General features: G+C 62.8%; 2 protein-coding genes across 2 annotated transcripts; both read left to right on the top strand.

Annotated features, from left to right (window-relative positions):
• Positions 1-1,339: 1,339 nt before the first annotated feature.
• On the top strand, positions 1,340-5,907 carry JCM10292_006421 (uncharacterized protein; the record flags this gene model as incomplete). Its single annotated transcript, XM_076649484.1, has 6 exons — positions 1,340-2,845; positions 2,905-4,336; positions 4,407-4,654; positions 4,724-5,093; positions 5,157-5,717; positions 5,783-5,907. The coding sequence occupies 6 exons, from the start codon at positions 1,340-1,342 to the stop codon at positions 5,905-5,907; spliced, it is 4,242 nt and encodes a 1,413-aa protein (XP_076504865.1).
• A 1,346-nt stretch (positions 5,908-7,253) lies between these two features.
• JCM10292_006420 (uncharacterized protein) lies at positions 7,254-11,782 on the top strand (the record flags this gene model as incomplete). Its single annotated transcript, XM_076649483.1, has 19 exons — positions 7,254-7,380; positions 7,449-7,626; positions 7,690-7,847; positions 7,902-7,924; positions 7,987-8,083; positions 8,137-8,154; positions 8,212-8,387; positions 8,448-8,703; positions 8,764-8,899; positions 9,568-9,601; positions 9,703-9,735; positions 9,804-9,873; positions 9,936-10,360; positions 10,437-10,518; positions 10,596-11,135; positions 11,200-11,400; positions 11,483-11,505; positions 11,664-11,680; positions 11,746-11,782. 19 exons carry the CDS (start codon positions 7,254-7,256, stop codon positions 11,780-11,782), a joined length of 2,631 nt encoding a protein of 876 aa, XP_076504864.1.
• Positions 11,783-12,198: the final 416 nt, after the last annotated feature.

Genomic DNA, 12,198 nt, shown 5'->3' with positions numbered 1-12,198 from the left:
TGAGCAAAACCGCCTCGTTCAAGCCTGCTGGAGATGCATCCGGACGAGCGAGCAGTGTGAGGAAGCAGCAAAAGAGTTTGAGGGAGAGCGTTGTCCGGGGTTTCTGACAGCCGGTCCCCAATGCGCCCCTCGTCTTTTGCGACGAGAGGGTGCCCTGCTGGAGGGCTCGAGGGCTAGCTTCTAAATGCGCCGTTGCGGATACTCTGGCTTCTCGGAATCCCGGCCTGCCCTGGAGTTGGCGGCTAGGCCGGACTGTCTAGGTATCGAGAGCGGAGGTGGAGAGTAGGGGGTGGGTGACGAATGACCCTGCCTGCGCGGAATGTGCGAAGCACTGGCCGAGTAGACACAATGCGCAGAAACAGCGGTCACAGCATCGAAGCGAAGCCAGCAGGACGGATCGACAGGTCGTACGCAACGCCTGCGTCTTCAGCATACTGATAGGCTGGACCTGAGGCGCTCGAGAGGCGCATGAAGAGGACTTGCGCGAGGGTGCTGAAAGAAAAAAAGCCTGTAGACGGAAACGGTCAGCTCGGTCGGCGTGCAGACTCGCGCGAGTATGCTCAGACGAACGGCTGGACTGCGTGACCCACGTTTGCGGTGACAGGCTTGCATGCGCACGAGGTCGAGAGACGCAGCTGGCCGTGTCGGACGAGCTTTGGCGGGCAAGAGTGAACGTGCAGCGCCATCGACAGTCCTGCCGCGAGCCCATCGAAGGGCTCAGCGGACCCGCTGATGTCCAGCAGGAGCGCACGGGGGCGCACGCGCGTCGGAAGAGGGAAAGCGGAAGAGAAAGCGAACGGCGGCAGAATCGGGAAAGGCAAGGCAGCGGCCGCATACAGGCGACCGCTCGCCCCGTCCACCAGCCGCCGGCTGTCTCCAGCTGCTGCCAGTCGTACGAGCTGCTCGCCAGCAGTGCCAACGCGCTCCACTCTGGGCTCAGCGTGCCGTCGCCGCGACTCGCTTCTTCCTCATCAGCATCTCCCGCGCGGAGCCTCCGACCGACCCCATCGCCGCCGCCACAGCTCCATAGGGCCGGACTGGCTGTTGGACGACCTCACTAAGCCCTCTACGAGCGAGCACAGGTGTGTGCCTGCCTCTCTGAGCTGTTGCGCCGGCTGAGCTAACCTCGTCCTGGTCGTCTCGACAGCATCTCTGTGCAGCCGACGACAGCTCGAGGAGCGCAGTCTATCTCGTCGCAGAGGCCAAACACGACCTGGCGATTCGTCCGTGACCGTTTGAGCTCGACGCACGGCCCGTCGACTCGGCACATCGCACCGGCTGCTCTCCTCTCCCTCCGCGCAAGGCACGCCTGGCGGTGCACCTCGCGCCCGACACCGCTATGGCGAGCGATCCGGCCGCGCTAGCGCAGCTTCAACAGCAGCAACAACAGCAGCAACAACAGCAGCAGCAGCAGCAGCAGCAGCACCCTCTGCCCGCCTTTCCCGATGTCCCGTCCGGCGGCTTCCAGCTGCACCAAGTCAGCGGGTACCCGGCCACCGTACCCAGCACGCCCCAGCACCACACCTCGCCGCAATCCACGACGTCGCCCGCTGTCAAGGTCTCGCCTGAAGCGCTCGCGAACGCCCTCGGCACGGGTGCCGTGCAAGCGGGCTCACCCTTTTCTGGCGCGAGTTCTGTGATATCACCAACGGGCTCGTCGTTCTCAGCGGGCCAAGCGGGCGACCCGCATTCGCTGATTCCTGGCGAGGGCGCCGGCTACACGAGGACCGCGTCTATGGCGCTCGCAGGAGCAATGGGCATGGGCGGACCGTCGGCACCAGTGCAGATGGTGGCCAGCCCCGGCGCGCCCGGCGGAGCAAGTGGAATGGGGATGGAGATGGAGATGAGCTTCGCGACACCGCCGCATTCCGGGCCGTCCTCGACGGGCGCTTCAACTCCGTCGAACGGCTCCGGATCCGCCTTCTTCGCCTTCCCGAGCAACTCGCAGAACGCTATCAACCCGCTCGCACAAAGCACTCTCCCACCTCCATCTCACCCTGCACCAACACTCGCGCCTGTCCAGCGGCATCACCCCTACGCGCACGCCTCGCGACCATCCCTCTCTGCCTCTCACAGCCAATCCTCCGCCGCCTCGCTCCCTCTCTTCCTTTCTACCAATGTCGGTCCGTCGCCAGTCGGATCTATCGCCACGCCCTCCCCGCAACCCCCTTCCGCAACGCCTGAAGCGCCTGGCGCGAGTAGTGGCATCGCGCTCGGCCTTCCTCCCATCACCCCGCACGGCCCGCACCGCGTCCACTCTGCTCCTGCCCACATCCATACGCTTGCGACAGCGGGGCTTGACGCCATGCCGAGCTCGGCTCACCCGAGTGCCGATCCCGACGCTACAGCCGCCTCGCTCGAACAGCGGCGCTTCGTGACCGGCGAGCCACAAGTCCCGCATCAGCACGTGCACGGAATGGTGCTCGCCCCCGACACCGGCGGCCAGGACCTCCTGAGCTTGTCGACGAACTCAGCGCCCGCAGCTGCGCCGGCAGCGGCGACGCCTGGGCTCGCGCCGGCGTTCGGAGCGGGCCCGCTCACGATTGACACGCTGCAAGCGTCGAGCATGATGCCATCCCTGCTCACGGCGCCGCAGTCGGCGCCGCCAACGACGATGGACGACGGATTGCCGCTGCCGTACAACGACATGGTCCGCGCGGCCATCACGCTGCTCCAGAAGCGGCTGCCGATCATGGGCGCGGCGCTGTCTACGAGCGAGAGCGAGTCGGGGCAGGACGAGGAGGAGATCTGGAAGGGCATCGAGGGTGCGTACGAAGAGCTCAAGCGCATCATGCTTGATCGGAAGGAGACGAGGCGTCACGCTGGCACCGGTGTGGGCAGCAAGGTACGTCTCTTCTGAGCTGCGGCCAGTCACATGCCACTCACTCACCATCGCTATCGCAGCGAGCCTTCTCGACGATGGATCTCGAATCGCCTGTCACGCCCGTCACGCCTGTCGACCGGGAGAGGTCGACATTTCTTGGCGGTCCGCCCCCTCTACTGCACTCGCTCTCCACTCCCGACGTCAACCTCACGACGCAAGCCTCGGCTGCGCGACAAGCTGCAGCGGCGCAACAGCAGGCCTTGCAGCTCCAGCAGCACGCACAGCTTCAACAAGCTCAGCTCCAGGCGCAAGCACAAGCTGAAGCGCACGCTCGTGCTCAAGCGCAGCTGCACGCTGAGGCCGAGCGTGCACGTGCCGAGGCGGACCAACGGGCTCGCGCCGAGGAGGAGGCGCGGCAGCAGATGGAGGCCGAGGCGCGCGCCCGCGCAGAGGCTGAGGCGCTCGCCGCGACGGAGCGGGAGCGTGCCGAGCAGGCGGTGCGCGAGGCGGAGCAGTTCCAGCAGATGCTGCATGAGGATCAGCTGCGCCTCGCGCGGGAACGGCTGCATCAGCAGATGCAGGAGGGCGCGGCGGGCGCGCCGCAGACGTTACCCAATCCTCCCGTTGCGCCTTCGACACCGCAGGCGCCGCAAGCTGGACAGGTGTCGCAGCAGCCTCCGCAGCAGCAGATCGCTCAAACGCCGCCGCCCCAGCAACAGCCGCAGCAGCAGCCAGCTCTTGCCGGTCAGCAGCCGACGGTCCCAGCACAACAACCCCAACTCGTCTTCGCCAGTCCGCCTCAATACGTGCAGCTTCCGAACGGCGGTGGTGCGGCTCCGCTCCTGACACTCACGCCAGGCAATGTCGCCTCGGCTGGACAGCCGCTCTTCCAGCACGCAACCTCCCAACCGCCCGCCGTTTATCCCGCCTTTCCCGCCGGCTTCGACCCGGGTTCAAATGATCCTTCGACTGCGCTGCAGCCAGTACACGTGCTGTCGACGTACAGTGTCGCCGGGCAGCAGCTTCCTCAACTACCCATTCCGCCTCCGCTACCCGACTCTGTCGATCCCGCTTCTATCTCAGGCAGTGCCGCGTCGAACTTGGTGTCTCCTGCAAACCCGGGCGCATCGACTTTCGCAAGTTCCGTCGCCACAAGCTCGGGCGCTGGCCCAGTCCGCCCGTCCCGCAGTCGAGCGGCATCGCAGTCGGGGTACACCTCGTCCGGCTCGCGATCTCGCGCTGCGTCCGGGTCGGGCTACCAGGCGTTGCTCGAGAATCGCTCGCGTGCTGCGAGCTCGGCAAGCTCCGTGTTCCAGCCCTTCGAGCGAGATGACGAGGACGACGAGGCGGAAGACGGCGGCGACTTCGAGCATGACATCGATGTGGGCGGCGGCGGTCCGGCCAGCCTCCGATCAGGTCAGGTGGGCTCAGCGACGAGCGGCGTCGACGACGACACTCGCGCGCGTATGGACCCGATCTTTCTCGACTTCCTCGCCAGCATCTGCTCAAATCGTACGCTTTCACTCCCTGCGCGAGTCCGCCGCGATACGTGCTGATGACGCTGTCTACTATGTGTACGCAGTCGATGCGACTGACTCGAAGGGCGAGCCCATCCACCAGACGCTCATGGCGAAAAAGATGGAGAAGCTCGACCAGAGCCAGGACTTCCGACCGTTCAAGTTCCGCATCCAGGCCTTCACCAACGCTTTCGCCGAAGCTCTCGTGCGGTCCAATATGTTCGACCAGGAGGTGCCCATCAAGAAGGTCCGCCAGTATCTGTGGGCGCAGCCGTACATTTCGCGCTTCAACGACGACGGCAAGAAGGCCAAGGTGTGTTGGCTACCGCGCGCTTTACTCTTTTGCACCGCGTTGCCTGACCGGGTGCTCCTCCACGCGCAGTCCAAGGGCAACCACATCTGGACCGTCGAGGCGAAAAAGATCCCCGACAAGCGTTGGATCTTTCGCGAGTTCACGCGCTGCATCAAGGGCGTAGCTCCGCCCGTCGCCTTCGTCGGTCTCAACTGGACCTGGGCGCCGCGGGTGTGGGACCCGCAGTGCTCAAGCTCCGCCATCGACGCGTCCTTTATGTCGCCAAGTCTCCCCGACTGGTTGACATGGGAAGAGAACGTCCTGTTCGGCGAGGTTCCCGAGTCCGCCCTCGGCCAGACGTTCGAAATAGAGGCGGTGGCAACTTTTCAGATGGGCAACAAGGTCCAGCAGCTCAAGGCGACTACCGCCTTCCTCGTCGCTTCTCCGCACGAAACGGACGGTACGAAAGACTGTCCGCGCCTCCGACCTGACTATCTCGCTGAAGTCCCATGCTCGCTCGCAGATCTGGCGAGACTGTCATCGGCGCAAGCCTCACAACCCGGCAGCAAGAACGGCGATGACGGCATACGTGATCCTGTCGAGGAGCAGAAACCCGACATTTCGAATGACAGCTCCAGAGTCGGCAGTCCCAACGTCCGCGCCTCAGCGTATCGGTCGCCGAGCGTCGGCTCCTCGGGGTTGTTCGAGGGGCATGCGGGCGCCCAGCTCCTTCCGCCTCCGCTCGGCGGATCCGCCAACAGCTCGTACTCGAGCTCGGGGCTCGGTACGCCTGCGAGTGCGCTCGAAGCGAGCTTCGCGCAGCTCGATCCGCAGCAGCTGCAGAACCCGCAGCTCCTCGCGCAGTTGCAGGCGCATGCTCCCGCTCAGGGTGGCGAGATGCAGGTCGACAACTCGCAGGTGCAGGCGCTCGAGACGCAGGCCGCGCTACACCAGCACTTCGTCACCCTGGCGCAACAAGGTCAGCCATTCCAGGAGCTGTCGCCCGGCCAGCTCTCGTATGCACCTGCGCCTGAGCTCGTGCAGAACGCGTTGCAGGATGCCGTCATGGGAGTCAACCCTGCTTGTGCGTTCCTTTCGCCCGCTCTGCGCGCTCCGTGCATCGGAACTCACCGTCGCTCTGCCGTCCAGTCACATCCCTCGATCCGAGCATGCTGTCACATCAACCGTCGGAAACGGGCACGCCCGGCGGCGTCTTTCATCTGCACGACATGGGCCGACAACCCCCATTTATGCCTCATGATCAAAACTTGTAGCACGCAGCGGATTCATCCTGTCCTTTCCCCGTCTGTCTCTCACTCGCAGTGCTCCCATGTTGTCAGTCCCTACACCTCCCGCCGTGCCGTTGTTCCGGCTGTTGTCGCGCCGCGGCACAATGCATCCTGTTTCCGCACCTGACGCGGTATCCTTCAGGAAAAAAGTGCTCACGGCGGCGCTTCTGTCCTTGTCCTGTATTGCATCCCCGACTTGGCGAGCATGCCCCTTTGACGCCTCATGTCTAGATATGCCTCGAAAGATGTGATCGGCCTGTTAGGTTGCGGGAGCCGTGTTGGCGTTGCTGCTCGTGCGGCTTTGCTCCTCGCCACCACCGCAGGTCGGTGCATGCCACACCTTCCGCCACAAGTCTGTCCGGACAGGAAGCCTCGGCAAACCACCTGTCTCCCTCGATCTCCTCGTCTCCCACGCTCGTGGCCGCGTCTGAGCACTTTTACGACAGAGCTTTTCACCATGATCGTCGGTAAATCTGCATGCGCGCTGGCACTGCCGCAGTGAGCCGAATGCAGTTCGCCGATGCGGCTGACGAGGCTGGGAGGAGCTGGGAGGACACGTTCGACGACAACGGTACATTCGACAGACTGGTCAGGAGTCTTGCAGGGCTCGAATGGCTTAGGGGCATTGCATGCCAGGTTTTTGTGCCCATCAAACGACATTTGGGTGGTTGATCCACGCGGTTGACTTGCCTGGCAGTCGTCGCTTGCCGGCAGGCAATTCCAGCAGCGGCGAGAGGTCCGTGAGCCAGAGTATTCCCGGCTCTAAGCTGAGTGTCTTCACCGTCGGGGTCCACTGTGTTGCGTGCAGAAGCCAGCAATCAAGATTGACGAAGCACGAAGCTGACAGAGCTAAGATCGCGAGCTGCGCAGCCGCCGCGGTGTTGATGCACTCACGCAGCTTGGGAGGAAGCACTCAGCAGGGCAAGCGTGCTGCTGGGCCGATAGAAGCCATGTGGCGGGCATGAGAGTGCCAGGAGGTCGTCCGTCGGAGATCGACGAAGCGAGCCGACCCAAAGTCGCGGGTCTTTACCAGATGACCGCGTCTACACGCGCATACACCTCAAGTGACACCGGGAGCGCTCAGAGCGGCGTCTGGTCCCGGCGGCGTCTCGTCCGACGACGCACGTATGCGACGCGTGGAACCCGACTGTGGTGCTGCATGCGACCGGTGCCGGAACAAGCCGCGCCGTGTGGAGCCTAAACAGATCTCGTTGTGTCAATCGTCCTAGAGTACGTAGAAGAGAGGCCTGCTGGACGAGACGAACCGCGCACCGCGACTCGCGCTTCCGAGCTTCCGAAGCAGTCGTCCTCCTGCCGCACGTCTGCCCCTCATGACTGCGCCTGGAGCTGCCGAGCAGGCAGCCCCGCGACGCGAGAGCAAGGTGGTGTCGTCTGTCCAGCCATCAGTGGCCCCGCGGAAGCGCGGCGCGCTGGACTTTGTGCTTGAGCGACAGCTGGGTGAGTGTCCTCCCGCTCTTTCCGCCAGTCAACGAGCGTGCTGACCAGAAGCGCGAATGACCGAGTAGAACTGTCTGCGGCGTTCCTGCTGGTCATCCTCGCCGCAGATTTCGTTGCGCCGGAGGATGCTCATCTCTCGACCCATCTCACGCCCGACCCTTCCCTCCACCTCCGCTCCCTCCCCGCGCGCTTCCTGCGGCTATCGTTCCGCAAGCCTGACGAGGAGCTCTACTACAAGGGTCGCGAGTGGGCACGACATCGTCGGCATAGCCTCATCACGAGCTGACCTTTAACCCGACTTCCGCGCAGCGATGCGTTCTTCGTCGCGTGGTGGGTGATTGCGTTCTGCTTCTTGCGAGAAGTGGCCATGCGTTACGTCTTCGTACCGGTTGCCCGGTTCTGCGGGATTCGTTCCCGACATGCCCTCGTTCGCTTCGCGGAGCAGGGCTGGTCCCTCGCCTACTACAGTCCGTCCCGATCGCACTCGCTGCTGAATCAGTATTGACAGCTCGTTCCCACAGGCTGCTCGTGGGCGCTTGGTCTTGTGCGCTGCATTTCGGCATTTTCCGCAGGCGATGGTCAGCTCATCGGTCGCTTCTTCTGCAGTACATCAACCAGACGAGCCCGTACCGCAGCCTCAACACGCTGCATTTCTGGAAGGGCTATCCGCACGATGCGCTGCCACCGCTGACCAAGTGGTACTGTACGTGGATTTGCCTGCAACTGCGTTGCTCTGGCTGACGGAATCTTCCACAGACCTCGTGTCGATGGCTTGTGCGACTGCTTCTGCGTCCTCTCCTTGCGCCCCCTGTTGACCGTCTTGATTTATAGTCTACCTCAATCAGATCATCGTGATCAACCTCGAAGCTCGGCGCAAGGATTACTACCAGATGTTCACGCATCACATCATCACGGCGCTCCTGATGATGTTCAGCTACGTCCTGAATTGGACGCGGATCGGCAACACGATTCTGTGCACCATGGACCTGGTTGACATCTTCCTCCCGGTAAACCCATGCGCGCGCGCGTGAGTCGGTCGCAAACGCTGACCGTTTTTCACTCGTCAGCTCGCTAAGCTCTTCAAGTACACCGGCAATCACCGCGTGTCGGACGCCACCTTTGCCGTCTTCCTCCTCTCTTGGATCTTCACGCGGCACGTGGTGTTCGGGCGCATCATCTGGAGCGTGATTACCGAGCCACAGACGGTCCTCGAGTACGACTGGCGGTCCGAGGACGGCTACTACTTCAGCCGCAACGTACAGCGGTGCTTCGCTGCGCTGCTGCTATCGCTGCAGCTGCTCATCTGTCTGTGGCTCGCCATGAGTGCGTCTCGAGTCTGAATCCTGATGGTCGTCCCTCGCTGATCCCTTCCCCTCATCGCAGTCCTCCGAGTGTTGTGGAACATGATGCGCGGGGCTTCAGCCGAGGACGTGCGGAGCGACGATGAGGACGACGACGAGGAAGTGGACGCCGAGGGCACGCCTGCGCGGGGTAACGGGCGCGAGAGTCGGAAAATGCGGTAGACGACGGACACTCGAACTAGCACTCGCATGACCCGCTGTGCACATTGCAACCTAGCAGCGGTTTTTCTTTCGTTCTCTTTTGCTTGGTGGGAGTCGCGGATGAGAGCGGCGGCCCGACCGACCGAGGCTGCGCGCGCGGCTTCGCTCGCTCGCTCGGTCGTCGCCTCTCTCCTCCTCCCTTTTGTGCCACCACGGCTCAAGCTAGGCTCGCCGCACACCTTTCACACCTCTCTACCTCATCAATCATGTCGACCGACGCTGTGTGAGTCTCAACGGTCACACTCGTCGCTTCCCGACACGATCGAAGGTCGGCGTCGCTCGCGCCCCCCTCGACTTGCATGCCAGTCTCTCAGGTGGCTCAGGCGTCGCCGTTATGGGTTCTGTGGGCTCGTCTCAGGGTGTCTGGAGCTCAGAACGTTCCATCGGGCGAGATCTGGTCAATGACCCGAGTCTGTCGGCCCTTCGACGGGTGTGACGCTGAGGTCGGCGCTGGTATTCGCTAGGATGCCGCGTAGCCTTTTGAGTGCCCAACAAGGCCCTGTGCCGCTTCTGGTGGTTTCCGTCTGGGCGCGGGCTTCCACGGAAGGCCGAGTCGCATCAAACAACTGCGCTCCCGTCCTACGCCTGCGCAACTTGCTAATTCTGCGTCTGCGTCCGCGTGTAGTGCCGACATCGGCCTTATCGGTCTTGCCGTCATGGTACGTGCTGCACGTGCCTGCTTTCGCGTTGTTGGATCTTTCTGACTCCTCTCACCTCTCTTCTCCTCTGCTTGCGCAATCGTGCCGTTTTCCGTCTGCAGGGCCAGAACCTTATCCTCAACATGGCGGACAAGGTACGCAGCACATTGCCTAACTGTTCGCGCGGCGCATCACGATCTGACGGTCTCCGCTCCGTGACTAGGGTTTCACGGTCTGCGCCTACAACCGCACGGTTTCCAAGGTCGACCACTTCCTCGACAACGAGGCCAAGGGTGCGTGCACTCCGTGCTTGATCTGTGAAGCTGGGGCTCATCCGATTATTCCGCTCTCCCAGGCAAGTCCATCGTCGGTGCCCACTCGATCGAGGAGTTCTGCAAGAAGCTCAAGCGCCCCCGCAAGATTATCCTCCTCGTTAAGGCCGGCTCGGCCGTCGACGACTTCATCAAGCAGCTCGAGCCGTACCTCGAGAAGGGCGACATCGTCATTGACGGCGGCAACTCGCACTTCCCCGACTCGAACCGCCGCACTAAGGAGCTCGAGGCGAAGGGGCTTCTCTTCGTTGGCTCGGGTGTCTCGGGTGGTGAGGAGGGCGCTCGCCACGGTCCTTCTCTCATGCCGGGTGGTTCTTCGGAGGCCTGGCCGCACATCAAGGAGATCTTCCAGAAGACTGCCGCGCAGACCGATGGCCAGCCGTGCTGCGACTGGGTCGGCGAGGAGGGCGCTGGACACTACGTCAAGATGGTCCACAACGGCATCGAGGTGCGCTTGTGAAGTGTTACGGCCGCAGCGGGCGGAGCGACAAGCTCACTTCGTCTCTTCCTCCGCCACTACACAGTACGGCGACATGCAGCTCATCACCGAGGCGTACGACATCCTCAAGCGCGGTTTCGGTATGGAGGAGAAGGAGATCGCGCAGGGTACGGGCGACATATCCATCTGCGGCTTTCGCGTCGCAGGACTGACGTTCTTATTGACGTTCTTTATCATGCAACAGTCTTCGAGACCTGGAACAAGGGTGTCCTCGACTCGTTCTTGATCGAGATCACGACCGAGATCCTCAAGTTCAACGACGACGACGGCGTTCCGCTCGTCACCAAGATCAAGGACGCTGCGTCGCAGAAGGGTACCGGCAAGTGGACCGCGACCAACGCCCTCGACCTCGGCATGCCCGTCACGCTCATCGGCGAGGCTGTCTTCGCCCGCTGCCTCTCGTCGATCAAGGACGAGCGTGTTCGTGCCTCGAAGATCATCGGCGGCCCGCAGATTGAGCCGTTCACTGGCGACAAGAAGCAGTTCATCGACGACCTCGAGCAGGCGCTCTACGCCTCGAAGATCGTCTCGTACGCCCAGGGCTTCATGCTGATGCGTGAGGCCGCGAAGGAGTACGGCTGGAACCTCAACAACGCCGGCATCGCGCTCATGTGGCGTGGTGGCTGCATCATCCGTTCCGTCTTCCTTGGCGACATCACGGCCGCGTACCAGAAGAAGCCCGACCTCGAGAACCTCCTGTTCGACGACTTCTTCAACAAGGCCAGTGCGTGGACTCCCGCATCTCTTGCGCGCAGTGCTTCGCTGACCTCTGTGTGCCCGCTGCGCAGTCCACAAGGCTCAGCCCGGCTGGCGCCGCATTGTCGCGCAGGGCGCGCTTTGGGGAATCCCGACGCCGGCCTTCTCGACCGCCCTCTCCTTCTTCGACGGCTACCGCACCGAGCGCCTTCCCGCTTCGCTTCTGCAGGCGCAGCGTGATCTTTTTGGTGCTCATACCTTCCGTATCCTCCCTCAGTTCGCCAACGAGAAGTGTGCGTACAAGCTTGGCCGACCGAGCGGCCCTCGTCACCTCCCCCGGAACCAGCTGACACGAGTCTCTTGCTCCGCTTGCAGACAAGGACGGCGAGGACATCCACGTGAGTCTCTACTGCATGCAGCAAGGTTTGGGTAGGAGCCGGCGGCCCTCCGGTCTGCGCTTGACCCGAGGAAACCGCCCTCTCCCTCCCTTTGGCCCCAAAATTTCCCTTTACGCGCAATTCTGATGCTGACTCCTTGTGTGGACTGCGCTTCTCAGGTCAACTGGACTGGCCGGTGCGTGTTGCGCTGGTCTGTGCGGACATGGGCGGTGCACTGACCGACTGTCGGCTCTCCTGCAGCGGTGGCAACGTCTCGGCGTCGACTTACAATGTCTAAGAGGCAGGGAGCTCTCTGCTGTGAGCGAGAATTCCGGGACAGCGGAGTGCCTGCAGGCATTTCTGCTCCGGCTAGGTCTGAAAATGCACACCAAGCGGTTTTTGTGTCTGTCCTTGTTTTCCGCCGCCGCGCTCGGGAGCATGTCCTGGGGTGGTGCTTGCTCAGCAGGAAGGGACCGGACATGCGCTGGCGCAATGGAAGACCGAGCAGAAAGAAGGTGAGGGAGTCCGCTTGGGGGAGCAAAAGCAAAAGATCATTCTTCCCCGACGGGGAATCGAACCCCGCTCGCGGCTGTGAGAGAGCCGAATCATAACCACTAGACCATCGAGGAGTGACATAGCAAATGCTGCGTCTAGTAACTATACATATCCTGTTGGCTTGTCTGGCTTATCTGCAGACCCTTTTCACAGGAGCGC

This window comes from Rhodotorula paludigena (assembly GCF_050403205.1).
Source record: "Rhodotorula paludigena JCM10292 DNA, Rt_paludigena_JCM10292v1_ctg25, whole genome shotgun sequence".
Taxonomy (NCBI): Eukaryota; Fungi; Basidiomycota; class Microbotryomycetes; order Sporidiobolales; family Sporidiobolaceae; genus Rhodotorula; species Rhodotorula paludigena.
The sequence above is the reverse complement of the archived record's forward strand: the minus strand, read 5'-3'. Positions and strand labels throughout refer to the sequence as shown.